The sequence below is a fragment of the Oncorhynchus mykiss genome, chromosome 6 (genome assembly GCF_013265735.2).
Source record: "Oncorhynchus mykiss isolate Arlee chromosome 6, USDA_OmykA_1.1, whole genome shotgun sequence".
Taxonomy (NCBI): Eukaryota; Metazoa; Chordata; class Actinopteri; order Salmoniformes; family Salmonidae; genus Oncorhynchus; species Oncorhynchus mykiss.
Window position 1 is genome coordinate 2,399,162 of NC_048570.1, and position 26,678 is coordinate 2,425,839.

At 47.6% G+C, this 26,678-nt stretch overlaps 2 protein-coding genes across 11 annotated transcripts in view; both read left to right on the plus strand.

Annotated features, from left to right (window-relative positions):
- Positions 1-10,100, plus strand: part of zfr (zinc finger RNA binding protein) — a 50,640-nt gene extending 40,540 nt beyond the window's left edge. For 6 of the 10 annotated variants that reach the window (XM_036979200.1, XM_036979202.1, XM_036979206.1 and 3 more), the window contains 5 exons: positions 894-985; positions 1,944-2,039; positions 5,178-5,289; positions 5,464-5,561; positions 7,963-10,100. In XM_036979200.1, coding sequence (XP_036835095.1) covers positions 894-985; positions 1,944-2,039; positions 5,178-5,289; positions 5,464-5,561; positions 7,963-8,166 — 602 coding nt within the window. In that variant the 3' untranslated portion in view covers positions 8,167-10,100. Of the gene's footprint in view, positions 1-893; positions 986-1,943; positions 2,040-5,177; positions 5,290-5,463; positions 5,562-7,962 lie in introns of those variants that run through there. The other 4 variants (XM_036979203.1, XM_036979207.1, XM_036979209.1 and 1 more) reach the window with 2 other exon arrangements.
- Positions 10,101-11,069: 969 nt separating this feature from the next.
- Positions 11,070-26,678, plus strand: part of mtmr12 (myotubularin related protein 12) — a 36,240-nt gene continuing 20,631 nt past the window's right edge. The window contains exons 1-6 of the mRNA XM_036979210.1: positions 11,070-11,261; positions 15,742-15,799; positions 16,332-16,471; positions 17,479-17,551; positions 17,772-17,908; positions 18,006-18,096. Of these exons, the coding sequence (XP_036835105.1) occupies positions 11,070-11,261; positions 15,742-15,799; positions 16,332-16,471; positions 17,479-17,551; positions 17,772-17,908; positions 18,006-18,096 (691 nt within the window). The remainder of the gene's footprint in view (positions 11,262-15,741; positions 15,800-16,331; positions 16,472-17,478; positions 17,552-17,771; positions 17,909-18,005; positions 18,097-26,678) is intronic.

The following is a 26,678-nucleotide window of genomic DNA, read 5'->3' on the forward strand; positions in this document are numbered from 1 at the left end:
GTATGTGGGAGGGTTCAAACCTCGGCCCCCAGCCAACCAGCTCCTCCGGAAGGATTTTTGACCAAGGTTTCCCCCTCCCCCCCCCCCCCCCCACCACCACCCAAACACTTTGCCACACCTATCATTGCCATGCCACTGTTAGACATCAGCTCAGTTAACACTCCTGTTCTGACCCCTCTGTTATTAGTTACCAGGGCCCAGACTAATGCGCCAGGGCCCAGACTAACGACCCATTGGAATCCCCCTAGAGTATCCGTCCAGTGTCATCTCAGAAGATCTAAGACTGAAAGTGACAAATGATTGGCGTAGCGTTGCTTACTTGAACAAGCTAACATTATATCTCAGTTTTTTTTAGATTTGAAACTTCTCTGTTAAGGCTTACATTTCAGCACATGATAACAATAGGCCTACATACAGTTCAGTTACTTGACTATCTGATCAAATGAATAACTGTTGGTACCAGCCGACACTAGCTACTAGGTCAGCCTGAGTTAGATAATGATCAGGCTGTTGACGCTCTGGTGGTTCCCGTTCACTCATCCTGCTTCTATTCTCTCATTTTACGGCAGTCCCGTAATTCACCTTCCCTTTACCGAACACCGAACACCAACGTAGACCTAACGTTACATACATGACACTCTACATCTCCAAACCCTTGGTCATTTCAATGAGGTCAGGTTGCGCATTGGTTTATTTGGCAGCAACGCCAATCAGATTAGACCTTTTTTAATCTAGTTCACTTCCTGGTTCCCTACTGAAACCCTATCTTGGTATGTGTGGCAATGTGTTTGTATCTTCTTGTTAATGAGTCTTGCTCTACCTGGTCAAACACCCGTTCCTCCTCAACACCTCAACCGACCACCATTTTGACAATTGGACTCATCCGTTTTTAGATGTAACCTTGGTGAAAGACCCAGAGGACGTCTTGGACAGGCTAAAATGCCTTGCCGCTCTGGCGGCTCTGCGGCACGCTAAGTGGTTCCAGGTTCGGACACATCCATCTTACTTTCTTATTGTAGCCTTATGAGATGCATATTTTTTTGATTCCTTTGTTTTAATTTTGTTTTAATGAAGGAATTTTAATAATGAATTTTAACAACTTCCCACAACAACAACAAGAAACACACAGTAATACCTGATAACAGTTGAATTGTTGTTTGAAAAAGATAAATTCAATGATGCCACACGTAATGATAAAAAAAAATCTAACCAGATTGAATATTCAATCTTAATTTTTGTATATTTATTGTTGAACTTTAGTATGGTAATGATTTTTATAATTTAAAAAAAAAAAAAAAAACTGGCATCCTTGTATGATTTCATTATTTTCCCTTCCAGACTATATTGTCAGTTAAAACATGATTCCATAAGGCTGCAGAGATATCTTTGCATAAGATCTGATAAGAGCTTCCATGTTGAGCATTAGTATCTTGTGATTTTGTATTTATTTTTAATAGAAGAATAGGGATTGAGAGAAACGGGACATCTGATTTTTTTTTAGTTTCACTGTGTCGCTGCAATGGCAGAAAAAGCTAACGCACAGGTAAAGCAGATTCCCTCCCCTCTCACAGTCCCTAACCTTGATCTTCTTTACAAACACAAACTCTGTACCTGACGCTTCTGTCAAACACTTGATCAACTTGAGAAGTCAAGGTTTATAAGATGACAAGGAAATGTAAACCTTTTTTCTTGTTTCATCTTGCAAACTGTGAGCTCTCTTTTTTTTTTACTAATGTTATGAGGTGAAATACTCCTGGAAATGGCAGCTGATTCCAACCAATTACGGACAATTAATTAATTGAGTTTTCAATCAACCTATCACAAGCTTCCATTGTGTACAGTAGTGTTTGGCCCTCTATGACAGACCTGTTGTAATGTACCCTGTAATAGTCTGTCTGCTCCCGTCTGTTATCTCTAAACTAAACGTGTTGTTGCTCCACAAGGCTAGAGCGAACGGACTCCAATCCTGTGTGATTGTTATTCGTATCCTGCGTGACCTCTGTCAGAGGGTCCCCACATGGTCCGCCTTCCCCAGCTGGGTGAGTTCATCATCAGGCTAACGCTAGAGTCGACAACTGTCTCAAATGAGTTTATTTTTGTATATGTTGTTAGAGAAGTATTGGACTTTAATGGGACGGTTTATTGGACACAGAGGAAGCCCAGTCCATTGAATTGTTTCTCGTCCCGGACGAGGCATAATCTGTGTCTGGGAAACCGACCATATAGGTCAATTAAAGGGATAGTTGGGGATTTTAGCATTGAAGTATTTTATCTACTTCCCCAGAGTTGGATGAACTTGTTGATTCCATTTTTTTTTTGTCTTTGTTCAGTTTGAAGGAAGAGTCTAGCCTTAGTACAATGACTGTAAGTTGTTGGGAACAGCTAGCACGTTCGCTGTTCCTGTAGACTTCGTCTTTGCGCTGACGCTAGTTAGCATTGGCTCGCAGAACTGGTATCCTCCAGTGCATCTGACTCTGGGGAAGTAGACAAAAGGGCTTCATTGACAAAATCCTGATCTATCCCTTTAAGTTCATGCGTTCGAGTGTCGAACAGTAGATGTGTTAACTTGGGACGAACACACTGGCTGCAACTCAGTAGTAAAAAGTGTCTTCTTTCCCTGACGTGAGGTGGCAAGGACAGATCCAAAATACTTCTTTTAGATTCACTCAATGAGGAGTTTAAACGTCTCCATCCTCTCTGCTCCTCCACCATCCCCCTCTGCTCCTCCACCATCCCCCTCTGCTCCTCCACCATCCCCCTCTGCTCCTCCACCATCCCCCTCTGCTCCTCCACCATCCCCCTCTGCTCCTCCACCATCCCCCTCTGCTCCTCCACCATCCCCCTCTGCTCCTCCACCATCCCCCTCTGCTCCTCCTCCATCCCCTCTGCTCCTCCTCCATCCCCTCTGCTCCTCCTCCATCCCCTCTGCTCCTCCTCCCTCCCCTCTGCTCCTCCACCATCCCCCTCTGCTCCTCCTCCATCCCCTCTGCTCCTCCTCCATCCCCTCTGCTCCTCCTCTATCCCCTCTGCTCCTCCTCCATCCCCTCTGCTCCTCCTCCATCCCCTCTGCTCCTCCTCCATCCCCTCTGCTCCTCCTCCATCCCCTCTGCTCCTCTACCATCCCCTCTGCTCCTCCTCCATCCCCTCTGCTCCTCCTCCATCCCCTCTGCTCCTCTACCATCCCCCTCTGCTCCTCTACCATCCCCCTCTGCTCCTCCACCATCCCCTCTGCTCCTCCACCATCCCCTCTGCTCCTCCACCATCCCCTCTGCTTCTCCACCATCCCCTCTGCTCCTCCACCATCCCCTCTGCTCCTCCTCCACCATCCCCCTCTGCTCCTCCTCCACCATCCCCCTCTGCTCCTCCTCCACCATCCCCCTCTGCTCCTCCTCCACCATCCCCCTCTGCTCCTCCTCCACCATCCCCCTCTGCTCCTCCTCCACCATCCCCCTCTGCTCCTCCTCCACCATCCCCCTCTGCTCCTCCTCCACCATCCCCCTCTGCTCCTCCTCCACCATCCCCCTCTGCTCCTCCTCCACCATCCCCCTCTGCTCCTCCTCCACCATCCCCCTCTGCTCCTCCTCCACCATCCCCCTCTGCTCCTCCACCATCCCCCTCTGCTCCTCCACCATCCCCCTCTGCTCCTCCACCATCCCCCTCTGCTCCTCCACCATCCCCCTCTGCTCCTCCACCATCCCCCTCTGCTCCTCCACCATCCCCCTCTGCTCCTCCACCATCCCCCTCTGCTCCTCCACCATCCCCCTCTGCTCCTCCACCATCCCCTCTGCTCCTCCTCCATCCCCTCTGCTCCTCCTCTATCCCCTCTGCTCCTCCTCCATCCCCTCTGCTCCTCCTCCATCCCCTCTGCTCCTCCTCCATCCCCTCTGCTCCTCCTCCATCCCCCTCTGCTCCTCTACCATCCCCTCTGCTCCTCCTCCATCCCCTCTGCTCCTCCTCCATCCCCTCTGCTCCTCCTCCATCCCCTCTGCTCCTCTACCATCCCCCTCTGCTCCTCTACCATCCCCCTCTGCTCCTCCACCATCCCCTCTGCTCCTCCACCATCCCCTCTGCTCCTCCACCATCCCCTCTGCTCCTCCACCATCCCCCTCTGCTCCTCCACCATCCCCCTCTGCTCCTCCTCCACCATCCCCCTCTGCTCCTCCTCCACCATCCCCCTCTGCTCCTCCTCCACCATCCCCCTCTGCTCCTCCTCCACCATCCCCCTCTGCTCCTCCACCATCCCCCTCTGCTCCTCCTCCACCATCCCCCTCTGCTCCTCCTCCACCATCCCCCTCTGCTCCTCCTCCACCATCCCCCTCTGCTCCTCCACCATCCCCCTCTGCTCCTCCACCATCCCCCTCTGCTCCTCCACCATCCCCCTCTGCTCCTCCACCATCCCCCTCTGCTCCTCCACCATCCCCCTCTGCTCCTCCACCATCCCCCTCTGCTCCTCCACCATCCCCCTCTGCTCCTCCACCATCCCCCTCTGCTCCTCCACCATGCCCCTCTGCTCCTCCACCATGCCCCTCTGCTCCTCCACCATGCCCCTCTGCTCCTCCACCATGCCCCTCTGCTCCTCCACCATGCCCCTCTGCTCCTCCACCATCCCCCTCTGCTCCTCCACCATCCCCCTCTGCTCCTCCACCATCCCCCTCTGCTCCTCCACCATCCCCCTCTGCTCCTCCACCATCCCCCTCTGCTCCTCCACCATCCCCCTCTGCTCCTCCACCATCCCCCTCTGCTCCTCCACCATCCCCCTCTGCTCCTCCACCATCCCCCTCTGCTCCTCCACCATCCCCCTCTGCTCCTCCACCATCCCCCTCTGCTCCTCCACCATCCCCCTCTGCTCCTCCACCATCCCCCTCTGCTCCTCCACCATGCCCCTCTGCTCCTCCACCATGCCCCTCTGCTCCTCCACCATGCCCCTCTGCTCCTCCACCATGCCCCTCTGCTCCTCCACCATGCCCCTCTGCTCCTCCACCATGCCCCTCTGCTCCTCCACCATGCCCCTCTGCTCCTCCACCATGCCCCTCTGCTCCTCCACCATCCCCCTCTGATCCTCCACCATCCCCCTCTGCTCCTCCACCATCCCCCTCTGCTCCTCCTCCATCCCCCTCTGCTCCTCCTCCATCCCCCTCTGCTCCTCCATCATCCCCTCTCTTTCCCTTGTTCTCCAGGCCATGGAGCTGCTGGTAGAGAAGACCATTAGCAGTGCCTCTGGCCCCCTGAGCCCAGGCGACGCACTGAGACGAGTCTTTGAATGCATTTCCTCTGGGATTCTGCTCCCCGGTTAGTCTAACCGATTTATTTTCTGTACTCTTATAGCAGACTACTTCGCATATCATCGTGGGAGACATTTTTTGTTGTTGTTGATGATCGTATCAGACTTTCGCGTAGTTGGGTGTGGTTAATGGTGTGTTGGCATTAGCAGAGTGGTGATAGGTGTGTTTGGTTGTCCTCTAGGTGGCCCGGGATTGGTCGACCCGTGTGAGAAGAACCCCACTGATACCCTGACAGCCATGGAGGAGCAACACAGAGAGGACATCACCTCAAGTGCCCAGGTACTGACAGACACGTGTATAGAATGCACAGTACCAGTCAAAAGTTTGGACACGCCTACATGATTCCATGTGTGTTATTTCCTAGTTTTGATGTCTTCAGTATTATTCTACAATGTATAAAATAGTAAAAATAAAGAGACACTTTTGACTGGTACTTTAAATATAATGTATTAAATAAATTGAACAAAAATATAAAGGCAACATGTAAAGTTTCATGAGCTGAAATAAAAGATCCCAGAAATATTCTATACGCACAAATGTATTTCTCTCAAATTTGTTTACATCTCTGTTAGGGAGCATTTCTCCTTTGCCAAGATAATCCATCCACCTGACAGGTGTGGCATATCAGAAGCTGGTTAAACAGCATGATCATTACACAGGTGCACCTTGTGCTGGGGACAATAAAAGGTCACTCTAAAATGTGCAGTTTTGTCACACAACACAATGCCACAAAATGTCTCGACATTTGGCATGCTGACTGCAGGAATGTCCACCAGAGCTGTTGCCAGAAAATGTAATGTTAATTTCTCTACCATAAGCCGCCTCCAACGTCATTTCACAGAACTCCAACATCGTTTTAGAGAATTTGGTAATACGTCCAACTGGCCTCCCAACCGCAGACTGCATGTAACCACGCCAACCCAGGACCTCCACATCCGGCTTCTTCCCCTGCTGGCTCGTCTGAGACCAGCCACCAGGACAGCTGATGAAACTGTGGGTTTGCACAACCAAAGTATTTCTACACAAACTGTCAGAAAACTGTCTCAGGGAAGCTCGTCTGGGTGCTCGTCGTCCTCACCAGGGTTATTGACCTGACTGCAGTTCAGCTTCGTAACCAGACGAAAGCAAAGCAAATGCTTCAGCACGATGGCCACTGGCTGGAGAAGCTGTTCACGGCTGAATCCCAGTTGGTAGCTGTACCGGGCAGATGGCCACTGGCTGGAGAAGCTGTTCACGGCTGAATCCCAGTTGGTAGCTGTACCGGGCAGATGGCCACTGGCTGGAGAAGCTCTTCCCGGCTGAATCCCAGTTTTAGCTGTACCGGGCAGATAGCAAACAACTTGTATGGTGTCATGTGGCCGAGTGGTTTGCTGATGTCAGCGTTGTGAACATGGTGGCAGTGGGGTTATGGTATGGGCATGCATAAGCTACGGACAACGAACACAACTGCATTCTAGCAATGCCAATGCACAGAGATACCGTGACAAGATCCTGAGGCCCATTGTTGTGCCATTCATCTGCTGCCCTCACCTCATGTTTCAGCATGATAATGCACGGCCCCATGTAGCAAGGATCTGTACACAATTCCTGGAAGCTTAAAATGTCCCTGTTCTTCCATGGACTGCATAGTCACCAGACATGTCACCCATTGAGCATGTTTGGGATGCTCTGGATCTACGTGTATGACAGCCTGTTCCAGTTCCCACCAATATCCAGAAACCTCCACAGCCATTTAAGGAGGAGTGGGACAACATTCAACAGGCCACAATCAACAGCCTGATCAACTCTATGTGAAGGAGATGTGTAAAGTTTAATATATGATAATGGATGTACGGTACTGGCCATATGTAAAGTTTAATATATGATAATGGATGTACGGTACTGGCCATATGTAAAGTTTAATATATGATAATGGATGTACGGTACTGTCCATATGTAAAGTTTAATATATGATAATGGATGTACGGTACTGGCCATATGTAAAGTTTAATATATGATAATGGATGTACGGTACTGGCCATATGTAAAGTTTAATATATGATAATGGATGTACGGTACTGGCCATATGTAAAGTTTAATATATGATAATGGATGTACGGTACTGTCCATATGTAAAGTTTAATATATGATAATGGATGTACGGTACTGGCCATATGTAAAGTTTAATATATGATAATGGATGTACGGTACTGGCCATATGTAAAGTTTAATATATGATAATGGATGTACGGTACTGTCCATATGTAAAGTTTAATATATGATAATGGATGTACGGTACTGGCCATATGTAAAGTTTAATATATGATAATGGATGTACGGTACTGGCCATATGTAAAGTTTAATATATGATAATGGATGTACGGTACTGTCCATATGTAAAGTTTAATATATGATAATGGATGTACGGTACTGGCCATATGTAAAGTTTAATATATGATAATGGATGTACGGTACTGGCCATATGTAAAGTTTAATATATGATAATGGATGTACGGTACTGGCCACCATACCTACCTACCTTTTTTTCTTTTTTAAAGAAGGAAAAAAATGTATATTTCTTGAGGTTCTCCGTAAATATAAGGTGCTGTATGTAGTAATGTAAGGTGCTGTATGTAGTTAACTCTCCCTGTCCGTCTGCTAGAGGGAATGTCTTCTATTGACCAACTGTGTCTCTGTCCAGTTTGCTCTGCGGCTGCTAGAGGGAATGTCTTCTATTCACCAACTGTGTCTCTGTCCAGTTTGCTCTGCGGCTGCTAGCCTTCCGTCAGATCCACAAGGTGCTGGGCATGGACCCACTGCCCCTGATGAAACCCCGCTTCAACGTCTGCACCAACCGCAAGCGTCGCCGCGACAACAGCGACGGAACGGACGGATTCGAGGGTGAAGGGAAGAAGGACAAGAAGGATTTCGACAGCAGCTGCTAGGACCTGGCCCCCCTCCACCACCCCCCACCCCAATTAATTTAAAGTTGTGTGTGTGTGTGGCCACGTTTCATGCTGACTACATTGCATTCACCTGCCGGAATCTCACAACACCTGGATGTGTGTGTTCAAGATGAGCGCTAACCATAATCCATATAGCATTCTGATGATGGATTGGAGTCAATAACGTGGCGTGCAACCATTGGTTGATGCCTGCACTGCAATGTAGTCTGCCTGGAACGAGCCCTATGTACTTCTGTCACCTACTACAGGTGGGTTTGTGTAAATGCTCAAGGCCAACATCGGACGGGGCCTGGTCCTGTAAGCCATGAGTAAATCAGGGTTGTATTCATTTGGGCACGTAACAGAAAATGTTTTTAAACATTTTGCAATGGGGGCGGGGGGGGGGGAGAACTGAGCATTTCTATTGTCAGTCCGTTTTCTTCCTTTTGGTCCCAAATGAATACAACCCAGTCTTGACTGAATAGGCCTAATGCAGTACCCAGTTTGTCCACGATGTTCTGTTTTGGTAGCGATTGATATGACCTGTGGTTGGGACCTATAAACATCTCCTTCCTAGCTGATTCTTTTATTTCTCCAGTAGAAGTTACCACGACAACGGGGCTTCCTTTTCCCAACATTCTCCTTTTTAGACTTATTGTCTGTCTTTTTTGTTGTTGTTGTTGTTTTGTGTTACAGACTTTCCAGTCTTTTTCGAGTTACGAAAACGTAAACTAGAGTGAGATCTGTTTTTGTTCCAGTGGTTGATTTTTGGATCAGGAAGATCTACGCTAAATGTTGATGCATCACATGCATGTTATTTCCAGTTGCATATATTCAGTGTTGGCTGTTTTTTTTGTGTGAATTTAAATACCCATTTATGAAGCACATAATTCGATCAGTCACCAGTAAATGTTTTATTTTCCTATAAGCTGTAATTTTGAATATGATCTTCTTCTTTTTAAGTGTCATGATGCTTGTTAAAAGTAGCGTAAAAAGCTACGGTCTTGTTGTTTTGTTACGGCCAGACTGCAACGTGTTCTAGTGTTTAACACAGGCTCCTTAACTGTGATGGTGTTTGTACTACATTTCTGAGGGAAACACTGATTCCTAATTTGTTGTTTTGAACGTAGCTCTCTCTTATATATATATATATGAAAATATACCTATGATAATCTTGCAATGGATCAAAGTGTTTTAGTTTGGAAGAACTCACGGACGTGCTTTCAGATTTTGTTATTTGTATTATGGCTTTTAACATTTTGGTTTAACAGATTATAATGGGACATTTGTTGGCTTGCCCCACATCTTGGTTTAACGCTGCGTACATATAGTTCATTTGAATAATGTATAGAAGATGAAAAACCGATTTGGATTAAAAAAAGACGAGCGTAACGTTGTTGTTTAAACGTAGATCCATTTAATGTTTGACTGTCAGCCTGTCTCTGCCTGCCTCTCTCGGTCTGCCTGCCTCTCCCTCTCTGTCTGCCACTCTCTGCCTCTCCTTCTCGCTGCCTCTCTCTTGGTCTCTCTGCCTCTCCCTCTCTCTGCCTCTCTCTCGGTCTGTCTGCCTCTCTCTCAATTCAAGGTGTTTTATTGGCATGGGAAACATATGTTTACATTGCCAAAGCAAGTGAAATTGATAAACAAAAGTTCTCTCTTTGTCTGGCTGGCTCTCTCCTCCCTTCTCTGTCTGGCTCTCTCTCTCCCTTCTTGGTCGGTCTCTCTCTCTGTCTGGCTTTCTCTCTCTCTCTCTCTCCTCCCTTCTCGGTCGGTCTCTCTCGTGTGCTGCCTGTCAGTCAGCCTTTCGTGCTCGCTCTGTGCCTGTTTGTCTCTGTCTGTCTTAGTACCTCCACTTTACCATGGTCGGAATAAAGACATTTCCTGAAATGAAGGACTTCTGGACTAAGTGGGGTTTGTTGTTTGGGTCTCAGCTCCCTATTTCCAAGGATATACATACACATCCAATGTGTGGCGACACCACCTCAGCACTTTCTACATTTCATGTTCAGCTGTATGAAGTCCCCCAGTGGCTTTATGAAACAACATGAAACCATAGAGATTTCCCTCTGTGCAGAAGACAGTTTACTGACAGTGTCCCAACAGGATATGATGAGTGAGGTTAGACGGACAGTTATTTTATCCCTTCAAAACAGGAAGACCACACAATGCGATCTCCATAGCCTGCTTCCTCTGCTGACAGACCATGAAATCAGAGCACCACTTGCCACATCAAAGAAACAAAATGTTAATTTTGTTTTGTTTAAAAAATATATTTCAGCCCAAGATGAAGTTTTATAACCAAGCTATGACCACTAGACACTAGCAATGAGGCGTGTCGTATGTACTGTATTCAGATCAGCAAAAATTCAAGTGGATGGTTCATCAAAGATGACCTATGATATTGACCAGATTCCCGAGTGACCGCTCTAACACTAGAATCCATGTCCTCCATGATTTGAGTGCAAGTGAGATCAGGTGGGACCATTCTAGCCAATGAGAGGGCAGATACGCGTGTGCCCAACATGCACAACTAAGTCGTTTTTCTCAAAGTTGCCTGAATGCGAAACGCATCCACTTATTTCAGTACATTTGTAACAAACATTTTGCGAGACGTATATATGTGATCAAGTAAGCCTGAGTCAATTTGACCATTCTCATAGACCGCCATATAAAAAAATGTTTTAAAAGAGTTTGTCTCACTTAAACTGACAGATTTGTGGATGGATGAAATCCTCTCGCTTCGCCTCTGTCAGTATCGGCCCGTCCCAAACGGGGAATGGGAGGTGGCATAAATACAAGACCGACAGACGTTACATCCAATAGAATCACGAGAATCATTTTTGGCCTCCTTGGCACAAGGCCAATGCGGATGTTCGATGGGCGGGTTCTGTTAAAGCAGGTTATTCTTCTGTTTTGGCCCCTTATTTCCACCTGGGTTCAGGGGGCAGAGAAAATAGATAGTTGTCAACTACAAGTTCTAGAAATGTTGAGTAGTTTAGGGAGCGTTGGTGGGAAGTCTGCCAAACCTTCGTTTGTTTCTTATGTGACGCCCGAGGTAAGTTATATATTTTTTAATTAAATTGTGCTTTATTAGTGTACGCGATAATGCATGTTGGATGAGAGAGAGATAAAAAGCCTGTCTTTATTTGATACGGACTAGTTAGTATTACTGCTATCTGACTAACATGACTGGGGCGGGGTTGTGCTACTGGAAAGCCGTAGCCCGCTAAACATAGTTGAAGAAAAACAAGCATTGCCATCCGAAATGACTGTTTTGTCCTGGAACACAGTTCGTCTCCGGAGAATAGAGTGTCTCGTCATGTTTTGAATGAATATGAAATATCGTGCTTTATTTCCCCCGGTAATATTTGGGCAGCAGACACCCTGGCAACGGTAACAGTGTTTGTTTTTGTGTGACGAGTCTGTTAACAGTTAGTTCAAGATACATTGTTAACTCCTGTTTCTCAGCCTTTAAAAAACACTCATGTATTTTACATTGAGTTTGTGTGACATTTCATCTGTCAGATCTGCATGGAACAGTCAGTTAAACTAGAAAATATAGATGGTAAACATGCAATCTAATGTTTCTATTTCTCTATCCGTAAAACACCATCTGAAATCATTGTAGATTTAGTTATTATCCGGTGTGGGAATCGCAGTGACGATTGAGCACATTGTTGCCTACATCGTATCTGAAGTGTGGACATATGGGAACAGCACAACTTCCGTGGGAAGCCGTAGCAGAAAGTGCAGAAACCAACATGTTTTTTTTATAGGGCATTTAACATGGGCAAGATATATCTAATTATATTCAAGAACGTAACACAGTGTAGGCTACAGAACAGCAGTCATTCAGCAATGAATGATTAGTCAAAATCCCATGACAGAAACCGTAACATACTGTTATGCCACTGTCAGGAAGTCGTAGTTTTATGGACATCACATGACGGACCCAGTAGTCCATATTCGTGTGGCTAAGTAATGGCTGATGGGCTGCAGTTTGATTCCCAAACACTTAATAACCCAGCTAAGTAATGACTGATGGGCTGCAGTTTGATTCCCAAACACTTAATAACCCAGCTAAGTAATGGCTGGTGGGCTGCAGTTTGACTCCCAAACACTTAATAACCCAGCTAAGTAATGGCTGGTGGGCTGCAGTTTGACCCCCAAACACTTAATAACCCAGCTAAGTAATGGCTGGTGGGCTGCAGTTTGACTCCCAAACACTTAATAACCCAGCTAAGTAATGACTGGTGGGCTGCAGTTTGATTCCCAAACACTTAATAACCCAGCTAAGTAATGACTGGTGGGCTGCAGTTTGACTCCCAAACACTTAATAACCCAGCTAAGTAATGACTGGTGGGCTGCAGTTTGACTCCCAAACACTTAATAACCCAGCTAAGTAATGGCTGATGGGCTGCAGTTTGACTCCCAAACACTTAATAACCCAGCTAAGTAATGACTGGTGGGCTGCAGTTTGACTCCCAAACACTTAATAACCCAGCTAAGTAATGACTGGTGGGCTGCAGTTTGACTCCCAAACACTTAATAACTCAGCTACATAATAAACTTAGGTGGTAAGCAGAGCAGGCAAGTTCGGAGTCGTGTGTGTGTGTCCTCTGAATGACATCCTAGCTTACAGGAAGCTGCCTTTTTAATGTAATGCTAACAGGAGAAACGTGGACATGCACAGGATTAAAGCAGTGGCTCTACAAGAGTTAGTGAATGTTTGAACAGCTTCGGTGACACAGTATCTCCTAATAAGAAATCCCTGATGTTTTCAACGCTGTTTAGAGAGCAGTGGCTGCTCTTATCAAGCTCTCCAATGGCTTGTGTTTTATTTATTTTTTATTTAACAAGGCAAGTCAGTTAAGAACAAATGTGTGTTTTCAATGACGGTCTAGGAACAGTGGGTTAACTGCCTGTTCAGGGGCAGAACGAAAGATTTGTACCAGGTCAGCTCGGGGATTCAATCCACCAACCTTTCGGTTACTAGTCCAATGCTCTACCCGCTAGGCTACGTGCTGGTTACTAGTCTAATGCTCTACCCGGTCAGGCTACCTGACCACTAGGCTACCTGCTGGTTACTAGTCCAACACTCTAACCACTAGGCTACCTGCCCACTAGGCTACCTGCTGGTTTCTGACCCAACGCTCTAACCACTAGGCTACCTGCTGGTTACTAGTCCAATGCTCTAACCACTAGGCTACCTGCTGGTTACTGGCCCAACACTAACCACTAGGCTACCTGCTGGTTACTGGCCCAATGCTCTAACCACTAGGCTACTGGGCTGCCTGCTGGTTACTGACCCAACGCTCTAACCACTAGGCTACCTGCTGGTTACTGCCCCAACACTCTAACCACTAGGCTACCTACTGGTTACTGACCCAACGCTCTAACCACTAGGCTACTGGGCTGCCTGCTGGTTACTGGCCCAACGCTCTAACCACTGGGCTGCCTGCTGGTTACTGGCCCAATGCTCTAACCACTAGGCTACCTGCTGGTTACTGGCCCAATGCTCTAACCACTAGGCTACTGGGCTGCCTGCTGGTTACTGGCCCAACGCTCTAACCACTAGGCTACTGGGCTGCCTGCTGGTTACTGGCCCAACGCTCTAACCACTAGGCTACTGGGCTGCCTGCTACGCCAACTACCGTTTTGATTATGACGAAGAGCAGCCAGTACATGATGGGGGTTCAAAGTTCAGACGAAGAGCTGATTTACACTCTCTCACATCTTGATAACATGAGGCAAAATGTTGTAGTCAACAGAATACGTTTGTAGTGTTTATCTTCCAAGTCATCTATTGCCTTGATGTTGTTGTTCCCTAATACTGCTTTCACATAGTATTTACTGGTGTTTTGGGCAATGTTAATTACACCACATTACCAAAAGTATGTGGACACTGGCTCATCTCAACCTCTCATTCCAAAATCATGGGCATTACTATGAAGTTGGTCCCCCTTTGCTGATATAACAGCCTCCACTCTTATGGGAAGGCTTTCCACTAGATGTTGGAACATTGCTGCTATAACAGCCTCCACTCTTCTGGGAAGGATTTCCACTAGATGTTGGAACATTGCTGCAGGGACTTGCTTCCATTCAGCCACAAGGGTATTAGTGAGGTCAGGCACTGATGTTGAGTGATTAGGCCTGGCTCACAGTCAGCATTCCAATTCATCCTAAAGGTGTTCAATGAGGTTGAGGTCAGGGCTCTGTGCAGGCCAGTCAAATTCTTCCACACCGATTTCGACAAATCCTTTCTTTATGGACCTCGCTTTTTGCATGGCTGCATTGTCATGCTGAAACAGGAAAGGGCTTTCCCCAAACAACTGTTGCCACAAAGTTGGAAGTGCAGAATCGTCTAGAATGTCATTGTATGCTGTAGTGTTGAGATTTCCTTTTACTGGTGCCTAGCCCAAACCGTGAACAACAGCCCAAGACCATTATTCCGCTACGTTTGGTGGAAAGAAAGTTGTCAGAAAAACAACATGTTAACATGAAAGGGATGTAACTGAATATAGGGCTATTACTAATGGCACTCTGTTTTACTACAAAGAGGAGTAGCCTACTTTCTGGCCAGGCTCCAAGCTGAATAAGGGCCAGTATGTTGTAGGCTCGTTTGTTATCGCTGACTGAATATAGGGCTATATATGACTCTCACATTAGCTAGGCCTAGCTGTGACTTTAGATACAAATGGGAGGGTTGCCGTTACTAATACAGAAATAGTTGACTTCCTCTGTGAGGCCAGAAGTGTCAGATGTATGAGGAAACCAGTAGCCCATAGCTTTAAAAGGATCCTTATCTATGGTGACAGCTTTAAAATGATCCTTATCTATGGTCACTGCTTTACAGTGAGCCTTATCTATGGTCACTGCTTTACAGTGAGCCTTATCTATGGTCACTGCTTTACAGTGAGCCTTATCTATGGTCACTGCTTTACAGTGAGCCTTATCTATGGTCACTGCTTTACAGTGAGCCTCATCTATGGTCACTGCTTTAACAGTGAGCCTTATCTATGGTCACTGCTTTACAGTGAGCCTCATCTATGGTCACTGCTTTACAGTGAGCCTCATCTATGGTCACTGCTTTAACAGTGAGCCTTATCTATGGTCACTGCTTTACAGTGAGCCTTATCTATGGTCACTGCTTTACAGTGAGCCTCATCTATGGTCACTGCTTTAACAGTGAGCCTTATCTATGGTCACTGCTTTACAGTGAGCCTCATCTATGGTCACTGCTTTAACAGTGAGCCTTATCTATGGTCACTGCTTTACAGTGAGCCTCGTCTATGGTCAATGCTTTACACAGAACCAGAAGCTAGCTAGAAGGCATGTCAAAACCAGACTTTCCCTGTTTGTTGTCAAGAGAAAATAACATAAACATGTCATCACATTTAGTCTTTCTCATTCTCCTGGTTAATTGTATACATTTAAAGGACATCCTTTTGAATGAGTGAGTTAGTTTGTTTTCTTATATTTGAACATTATTGAGGTAGTAAAGTGATAAATGTTTTTGTCGTCATTTCACACAGGAAATCAAGTCAGAGAAGGAACCTTCCAGAAAAGAGAAACATCCAGACTTGTTACCAGGTGCATCTGGAAAAGTTCCTCCTCTCTCCAGAACCTGGAGTTTCCTTCATGATTGAAACATTTGGCATCAAGTTGATTTGCTCAAAACTCCTGTTGTCTGTCTTGTTGTCTCCTGTTGTCTGTCTTGTTTTCTGTCTTGTTTTCTGTCTTGTTTTCTGTCTTGTTGTCTGTCTTGTTGTCTGTCTTGTTGTCTGTCTTGTTGTCTCCTGTCGTCTGTCGTCTCTGTCTCCTGTCGTCTCTGTCTCCTGTCGTCTCTGTCTCCTGTCGTCTCTGTCTCCTGTCGTCTCTGTCTCCTGTCGTCTCTGTCTCCTGTCGTCTCTGTCTCCTGTCGTCTCTGTCTCCTGTCGTCTCTGTCTCCTGTCGTCTCTGTCTCCTGTCGTCTCTGTCTCCTGTCGTCTCTGTCTCCTGTCGTCTCTGTCTCCTGTCGTCTCTGTCTCCTGTCGTCTCTGTCTCCTGTCGTCTCTGTCTCCTGTCGTCTCTGTCTCCTGTCGTCTCTGTCTCCTGTCGTCTCCGTCTCCTGTCCCATCTACAGGTGAGGTAGTGTTCTGCAGTGCCAGCACAGTGTTGAAATACACTCAGGATGACCTGTCACAGCGAGGCGTCTTCGGGGCGCTGCTCTGCACCAACTTCAGAGTGTCCTTTGTCAGCGACGAGGCGCCCACTGAGGAGATGGTGAGGACCGCCGTCACGTTGAATAACGGACCGTTTTGATAGGGCACTTCGTCATGGACCGATTTGGTGCGTCTCAATAGAATATGTTTTTTAAAGCGGCTTCTCTGCCTCTTGTATCAATGGGTGTTGCTGAACTTGCTGTCAGCTTCTCTGCCTCTTGTATCAATGGGTGTTGCTGAACTTGCTGTCAGCTTCTCTGCCTCTTGTATCAATGGGTGTTGCTGAACTTGCTGTCAGCTTCTCTGCCTCTTGTATCAATGGGTGTTGCTGAACTTGCTGTCAGCTTCTCTGCCTCTTGTATCAATGGGTGTTGCTGAACTTGCTGTCAGCTTCTCTGCCTCTTGTATCAATGGGTGTTGCTGAACTTGCTGTCAGCTTCTCTACGGTTATTTTAAGACCAGTTCAGGGAGAGGATGTCAGACCTCGGAGATCCAGACGAATGGCTCTTCTCATTACCACCCTGTGGGCAGTTCCTCTGAACTAGAAACATCAAGTAACTGATGCAAGCAGTAAAATTATATATATAAAAAAAAATAACTTCTGGAACAACGGGAACTGTGAAGCAACAGACACACACGCGATAGCATACACACTACACACACACACACACACACACGCGATAGCATACGCACTACACACACGTACACATGGATTCTGTACTGTATATATGTGGTAGTGGTGGAGTAGTGGCCTGAGGTCACAGTCGTGAATATATTGTAATGTTTTAAATACATTTTTCTGGACACCCAGGAAGAGTAGCTGCTTCCTTGTCAGCAGGTAATGAGGATCTATAATAAAAAACATACACACTCAGATGGTGATGAGGAACTACTCCGATGAGAGAAAGTAAACACACACTTTCTTTATTACAGAAGCCATTTGAGGAACTGAGTACGTGACTCATGAGAAGTGTTGGTTTTGATTAGAGCTCAGACTTGCTGTTTATCCTCGGAAGTGTCTGAATGGAGATGTGTATATATATTCTAATAATGTCCTTCCTTACGTAGGGCCAGCTCTTCAAAAATAAACTCTACGGAGAAAACGACATCCCTCTTTCGTGTGTGGATAACATCTATGGAGGTGAAGCTTACTGAAATCATGTTCTACATCGTTTTGTTTCACGTAGTTTTGAATATTTCATAGTTTTCTTCCAGTCTTCATTCATTTTGTAATTCAGTGTTGACTAGTCATTTTAAAGTCTTGGAATGAATAGATTGGTAGAGGGGGGGGGGGGGGGGGGGGGTTTCATTCCCTTTTTGAAAGAATATCACTGGTGTCTTGATCATTTTTGTGGCTTCAGGTTCTGAAGACAAGAGGAAGCTGATAACAGGAGGCCTGGTGAAGAACAAGTATCCATCAAAGATTATCATCCATTGTAAAGACCTACGGGTGTTTCAGTTCTCTCTGTCCTTCTCTAAAGAGGAAGATGCCAAAAAGGTGCAGCTCCTGACTCACAAAAATCACCACAAATGTATTATATCTTGTTGGTTGGTTGATTTGATTGATTGATTGGAAACATACTTTGTCTTGTTAGATCTTCCAAGGGATTGTCCACCACTGTCTGGAGCCCAAGTCCCTGAGATGTCTCTTTGCCTTCTCCTACTGCGAGAACACCTCGTATCCAGGTAGCTATAGTTACTGTAGAGAACACCTCGTATCCAGGTAGCTATAGTTACTGTGGAGAACACCTCGTATCCAGGTAGCTATAGTTACTGTGGAGAACACCTCGTATCCAGGTAGCTATAGTTACTGTAGAGAACACCTCGTATCCAGGTAGCTATAGTTACTGTAGAGAACACCTCGTATCCAGGTAGCTATAGTTACTGTGGAGAACACCTCGTATCCAGGTAGCTATAGTTACTGTGGAGAACACCTCGTATCCAGGTAGCTATAGTTACTGTAGAGAACACCTCGTATCCGGGTGGCTATAGTTACTGTGGAGAACACCTCGTATCCAGGTAGCTATAGTTACTGTGGAGAACACCTCGTATCCAGGTAGCTATAGTTACTGTGGAGAACACCTCGTATCCAGGTAGCTATAGTTACTGTGGAGAACACCTCGTATCCAGGTAGCTATAGTTACCGAGGAGAACACCTCGTATCCGGGTAGCTATAGTTACCGTGGAGAACACCTCGTATCCGGATAGCTATAGTTACCGTGGAGAACACCTCTTATCCGGGTAGCTCTAGTTACGGTGGAGAACACCTCGTATCCAGGTAGCTATAGTTACTGTTGAGAACACCTCGTATCCAGGTAGCTATAGTTACTGTTGAGAACACCTCGTATCCAGGTAGCTATAGTTACTGTTGAGAACACCTCGTATCCAGGTAGCTATAGTTACTGTGGAGAACACCTCGTATCCGGGTAGCTATAGTTACGGTGGAGAACACCTCGTATCCAGGTAGCTATAGTTACGGTGGAGAACACCTCGTATCCGGGTAGCTATAGTTACGGTGGAGAACACCTCGTATCCGGGTAGCTATAGTTACTGTTGAGAACACCTCGTATCCAGGTAGCTATAGTTACGGTGGAGAACACCTCGTATCCGGGTAGCTATAGTTACGGTGGAGAACACCTCGTATCCGGGTAGCTATAGTTACGGTGGAGAACACCTCGTATCCGGGTAGCTATAGTTACGGTGGAGAACACCTCGTATCCGGGTAGCTATAGTTACTGTTGAGAACACCTCGTATCCAGGTAGCTATAGTTACGGTGGAGAACACCTCGTATCCAGGTAGCTATAGTTACGGTGGAGAACACCTCGTATCCAGGTAGCTATAGTTACTGTAGAGAACACCTCGTATCCAGGTAGCTATAGTTACTGTGGAGAACACCTCGTATCCAGGTAGCTATAGTTACTGTGGAGAACACCTCGTATCCAGGTAGCTATAGTTACGGTGGAGAACACCTCGTATCCAGGTAGCTATAGTTACGGTGGAGAACACCTCGTATCCGGGTAGCTATAGTTACTGTTGAGAACACCTCGCATCCAGGTAGCTATAGTTACGGTGGAGAACACCTCGTATCCGGGTAGCTATAGTTACGGTGGAGAACACCTCGTATCCGGGTAGCTATAGTTACGGTGGAGAACACCTCGTATCCGGGTAGCTATAGTTACTGTTGAGAACACCTCGCATCCAGGTAGCTATAGTTACGGTGGAGAACACCTCGTATCCGGGTAGCTATAGTTACGGTGGAGAACACCTCGTATCCGGGTAGCTATAGTTACGGTGGAGAACACCTCGTATCCGGGTGGCTATAGTGAATGTCCTGATGTGTCACCGCAAAAAGAAAATGTGTGGAAGCCTCCGTTCTAGTTGTCTCTCAGTAATATTTCTGCATGTTTTCTGTGAGCAGAAGGCTGAGGTAGTGAGAGAAGCCCTAAATCAGCTTCCTGGAATGTGGGGGTGTTACTATGGTTACCCATGATGGGTTCCAGCCCTAACAGGACGTGTGTTGGAGGGCTTTTTACAGAGCTGTTGGTGAGATAAAGGATCCCCGTAGTGGCCCACTGTCACATCCCCTCTCATCGTCAGGCAGGACTCCACAGGGCCTTTGTCTGTCCCGGCCAGGAGATGTCTGCTGTGACATTCCTCAAAGCTCCTCTGTCAGGGTCTCTCCTCTCTCTTCCTTGTGGTCATGGACTGGTAACTTGCATTGACAGAGTATGACGAGCAGCTATGAAGCTGTCCCACAACATTGTTTAGTGTGGTGTTAAATTCCGGTCTCTCTCGGTCTCCTCTCATTGCTTGCCGCATGTTCACAGAGCGGTGACTTGACAGGGCTGGTATTAACACAGATCTACTAGCCTGCCTTCCCCAGACAGGGCTGGTATTAACACAGATCTACTAGCCTGCCTGCCCCAGACAGGGCTGGTATTAACACAGATCTACTAGCCTGCCTGCCCCAGACAGGGCTGGTATTAACACAGATCTACTAGCCTGCCTGCCCCAGACAGGGCTGGTATTAACACAGATCTACTAGCCTGCCTGCCCCAGACAGGGCTGGTATTAACACAGATCTACTAGCCTGCATGCCCCAGACAGGGCTGGTATTAACACAGATCTACTAGCCTGCCTGCCCCAGACAGGGCTGGTATTAACACAGATCTACTAGCCTGCCTGCCCCAGACAGGGCTGGTATTAACACAGATCTACTAGCCTGCCTGCCCCAGACAGGGCTGGTATTAACACAGATCTACTAGCCTGCCTGCCCCAGACAGGGCTGGTATTAACACAGATCTACTAGCCTGCCTGCCCCAGACAGGGCTGGTATTAACACAGATCTACTAGCCTGCCTGCCCCAGACAGGGCTGGTATTAACACAGATCTACTAGCATGCATGCCCCAGACAGGGCTGGTATTAACACAGATCTACTAGCCTGCCTGCCCCAGACAGGGCTGGTATTAACACAGATCGACTAGCCTGCCTGCCCCAGACAGGGCTGGTATTAACACAGATCTACTAGCCTGCCTGCCCCAGACAGGGCTGGTATTAACACAGATCTACTAGCCTGCCTGCCCCAGACAGGGCTGGTATTAACACAGATCTACTAGCCTGCATGCCCCAGACAGGGCTGGTATTAACACAGATCTACTAGCCTGCCTGCCCCAGACAGGGCTGGTATTAACACAGATCTACTAGCCTGCCTGCCCCAGACAGGGCTGGTATTAACACAGATCTACTAGCCTGCCTGCCCCAGACAGGGCTGGTATTAACACAGATCTACTAGCCTGCCTGCCCCAGACAGGGCTGGTATTAACACAGATCTACTAGCCTGCCTGCCCCAGACAGGGCTGGTATTAACACAGATCTACTAGCCTGCCTGCCCCAGACAGGGCTGGTATTAACACAGATCTACTAGCATGCATGCCCCAGACAGGGCTGGTATTAACACAGATCTACTAGCCTGCCTGCCCCAGACAGGGCTGGTATTAACACAGATCGACTAGCCTGCCTGCCCCAGACAGGGCTGGTATTAACACAGATCTACTAGCCTGCCTGCCCCAGACAGGGCTGGTATTAACACAGATCTACTAGCCTGCCTGCCCCAGACAGGGCTGGTATTAACACAGATCTACTAGCCTGCCTGCCCCAGACAGGGCTGGTATTAACACAGATCTACTAGCCTGCCTGCCCCAGACAGGGCTGGTATTAACACAGATCTACTAGCCTGCCTCCCCCAGACAGGGCTGGTATTAACACAGATCTACTAGCCTGCCTCCCCCAGACAGGGCTGGTATTAACACAGATCTACTAGCCTGCATGCCCCAGACAGGGCTGGTATTAACACAGATCTACTAGCCTGCCTGCCCCAGACAGGGCTGGTATTAACACAGATCTACTAGTCTCTATGCCCCAGACAGGGCTGGTATTAACACAGATCTACTAGCCTGCATGCCCCAGACAGGGCTGGTATTAACACAGATCTACTAGCCTGCCTGCCCCAGACAGGGCTGGTATTAACACAGATCTACTAGCCTGCATGCCCCAGACAGGGCTGGTATTAACACAGATCTACTAGCCTGCCTGCCCCAGACAGGGCTGGTATTAACACAGATCTACTAGCCTGCATGCCCCAGACAGGGCTGGTATTAACACAGATCTACTAGCCTGCCTGCCCCAGACAGGGCTGGTATTAACACAGATCTACTAGCCTGCCTGCCCCAGACAGGGCTGGTATTAACACAGATCTACTAGCCTGCATTCCCCAGACAGGGCTGGTATTAACACAGATCTACTAGCCTGCATGCCCCAGACAGGGCTGGTATTAACACAGATCTACTAGCCTGCCTGCCCCAGACAGGGCTGGTATTAACACAGATCTACTAGCCTGCCTGCCCCAGACAGGGCTGGTATTAACACAGATCTACTAGCCTGCCTGCCCCAGACAGGGCTGGTATTAACACAGATCTACTAGCCTGCATGCCCCAGACAGGGCTGGTATTAACACAGATCTACTAGCCTGCCTGCCCCAGACAGGGCTGGTATTAACACAGATCTACTAGCCTGCATTCCCCAGACAGGGCTGGTATTAACACAGATCTACTAGCCTGCATGCCCCAGACAGGGCTGGTATTAACACAGATCTACTAGCCTGCCTGCCCCAGACAGGGCTGGTATTAACACAGATCTACTAGCCTGCATTCCCCAGACAGGGCTGGTATTAACACAGATCTACTAGCCTGCCTCCCCCAGACAGGGCTGGTATTAACACAGATCTACTAGCCTGCCTCCCCCAGACAGGGCTGGTATTAACACAGATCTACTAGCCTGCCTCCCCCAGACAGGGCTGGTATTAACACAGATCTACTAGCCTGCCTCCCCCAGACAGGGCTGGTATTACCACAGATCTACTAGCCTGCCTGCCCCAGACAGGGCTGGTATTAACACAGATCTACTAGCCTGCCTGCCCCAGACAGGGCTGGTATTAACACAGATCTACTAGCCTGCATTCCCCAGACAGGGCTGGTATTAACACAGATCTACTAGCCTGCCTGCCCCAGACAGGGCTGGTATTAACACAGATCTACTAGCCTGCATTCCCCAGACAGGGCTGGTATTAACACAGATCTACTAGCCTGCCTGCCCCAGACAGGGCTGGTATTAACACAGATCTACTAGCCTGCCTGCCCCAGATAGGGCTGGTATTAACACAGATCTACTAGCCTGCCTGCCCCAGACAGGGCTGGTATTAACACAGATCTACTAGCCTGCCTGCCCCAGACAGGGCTGGTATTAACACAGATCTACTAGCCTGCATGCCCCAGACAGGGCTGGTATTAACACAGATCTACTAGCCTGCCTGCCCCAGACAGGGCTGGTATTAACACAGATCTACTAGCCTGCATTCCCCAGACAGGGCTGGTATTAACACAGATCTACTAGCCTGCATGCCCCAGACAGGGCTGGTATTAACACAGATCTACTAGCCTGCCTGCCCCAGACAGGGCTGGTATTAACACAGATCTACTAGCCTGCATTCCCCAGACAGGGCTGGTATTAACACAGATCTACTAGCCTGCCTCCCCCAGACAGGGCTGGTATTAACACAGATCTACTAGCCTGCCTCCCCCAGACAGGGCTGGTATTAACACAGATCTACTAGCCTGCCTCCCCCAGACAGGGCTGGTATTAACACAGATCTACTAGCCTGCCTCCCCCAGACAGGGCTGGTATTACCACAGATCTACTAGCCTGCCTGCCCCAGACAGGGCTGGTATTAACACAGATCTACTAGCCTGCCTGCCCCAGACAGGGCTGGTATTAACACAGATCTACTAGCCTGCATTCCCCAGACAGGGCTGGTATTAACACAGATCTACTAGCCTGCCTGCCCCAGACAGGGCTGGTATTAACACAGATCTACTAGCCTGCATTCCCCAGACAGGGCTGGTATTAACACAGATCTACTAGCCTGCCTCCCCCAGACAGGGCTGGTATTAACACAGATCTACTAGCCTGCCTCCCCCAGACAGGGCTGGTATTAACACAGATCTACTAGCCTGCCTCCCCCAGACAGGGCTGGTATTAACACAGATCTACTAGCCTGCCTGCCCCAGACAGGGCTGGTATTAACACAGATCTACTAGTCTCTATGCCCCAGACAGGGCTGGTATTAACACAGATCTACTAGCCTGCATGCCCCAGACAGGGCTGGTATTAACACAGATCTACTAGCCTGCCTGCCCCAGACAGGGCTGGTATTAACACAGATCTACTAGCCTGCATGCCCCAGACAGGGCTGGTATTAACACAGATCTACTAGCCTGCCTGCCCCAGACAGGGCTGGTATTAACACAGATCTACTAGCCTGCCTGCCCCAGACAGGGCTGGTATTAACACAGATCTACTAGCCTGCATTCCCCAGACAGGGCTGGTATTAACACAGATCTACTAGCCTGCATGCCCCAGACAGGGCTGGTATTAACACAGATCTACTAGCCTGCCTGCCCCAGACAGGGCTGGTATTAACACAGATCTACTAGCCTGCCTGCCCCAGACAGGGCTGGTATTAACACAGATCTACTAGCCTGCCTGCCCCAGACAGGGCTGGTATTAACACAGATCTACTAGCCTGCCTGCCCCAGACAGGGCTGGTATTAACACAGATCTACTAGCCTGCCTGCCCCAGACAGGGCTGGTATTAACACAGATCTACTAGCCTGCCTGCCCCAGACAGGGCTGGTATTAACACAGATCTACTAGCCTGCATGCCCCAGACAGGGCTGGTATTAACACAGATCTACTAGCCTGCCTGCCCCAGACAGGGCTGGTATTAACACAGATCTACTAGCCTGCATTCCCCAGACAGGGCTGGTATTAACACAGATCTACTAGCCTGCCTGCCCCAGACAGGGCTGGTATTAACACAGATCTACTAGCCTGCATGCCCCAGACAGGGCTGGTATTAACACAGATCTACTAGCCTGCATGCCCCAGACAGGGCTGGTATTAACACAGATCTACTAGCCTGCCTGCCCCAGACAGGGCTGGTATTAACACAGATCTACTAGCCTGCCTGCCCCAGACAGGGCTGGTATTAACACAGATCTACTAGCCTGCCTGCCCCAGACAGGGCTGGTATTAACACAGATCTACTAGCCTGCCTGCCCCAGACAGGGCTGGTATTAACACAGATCTACTAGCCTGCATGCCCCAGACAGGGCTGGTATTAACACAGATCTACTAGCCTGCATGCCCCAGACAGGGCTGGTATTAACACAGATCTACTAGCCTGCCTGCCCCAGACAGGGCTGGTATTAACACAGATCTACTAGCCTGCCTGCCCCAGACAGGGCTGGTATTAACACAGATCTACTAGCCTGCAAGCCCCAGACAGGGCTGGTATTAACACAGATCTACTAGCCTGCCTGCCCCAGACAGGGCTGGTATTAACACAGATCTACTAGCCTGCAAGCCCCAGACGGGGCTGGTATTAACACAGATCTACTAGCCTGCCTGCCCCAGACAGGGCTGGTATTAACACAGATCTACTAGCCTGCATGCCCCAGACAGGGCTGGTATTAACACAGATCTACTAGCCTGCCTGCCCCAGACAGGGCTGGTATTAACACAGATCTACTAGCCTGCATGCCCCAGACAGGGCTGGTATTACAGTTTTTGTTCAATCGCTAACAAACGTCGGTCAACACTGAAACCACTTTTTCAAAACTCTTCACACAGTATGCATTACCAACAAGAATCTGAGGCCAAACGGTTCATCTCCCCTCCAAAACTCACTCAAACCACCAAAACACTTCAGTCATCTCAAAATCAATTGGTTGGACCAGAACACTGGCAACAATTCTCACTCAGAAAGCATAACATTGTCCCTCGTAACACACCGATCTAAAAAACACTAACAAGGGGCATTACATAAATGATGAACTTTTCTCTTTTGAAGTTTGTATGATTTTTCACATAAATCAGTATTTCATTATAGAATAAGAATAACACCTTTTCAGTTGATTGACTAAATTATATGTAACAAGAATGAATCAGAAATGCAACAATTTGCTTCAATAGCCTCTTTGTTTTAAATATATATATATATCTTTGCATATGGTAATGTACTTGTAAATAAAACTAATTCCTGAAATTCCAGGACGGCAATAATAATTACAAAAAACCATCAACATGTATAGTATAATCACTCATACTGTACAGTACTGTGAGGGTTCTAGTTCTCATCAACATGTATAGTATAATCACTCATACTGTACAGTACTGTGAGGGTTCTAGTTCTCATCAACATGTATAATCACTCATACTGTACAGTACTGTGAGGGTTCTAGTTCTCATCAACATGTATAGTATAATCACTCATACTGTACAGGGTTCTAGTTCTCATCAACATGTATAATATAATCACTCATACTGTACAGTACTGTGAGGGTTCTAGTTCTCATCAACATGTATAGTATAATCACTCATACTGTACAGTACTGTGAGGGTTCTAGTTCTCATCAACATGTATAGTATAATCACTCATACTGTACAGTACTGTGAGGGTTCTAGTTCTCATCAACATGTCTAGTATAATCACTCATACTGTACAGTACTGTGAGGGTTCTAGTTCTCATCAACATGTATAATCACTCATACTGTACAGTACTGTGAGGGTTCTAGTTCTCATCAACATGTATAGTATAATCACTCATACTGTACAGTACTGTGAGGGTTCTAGTTCTCATCAACATGTCT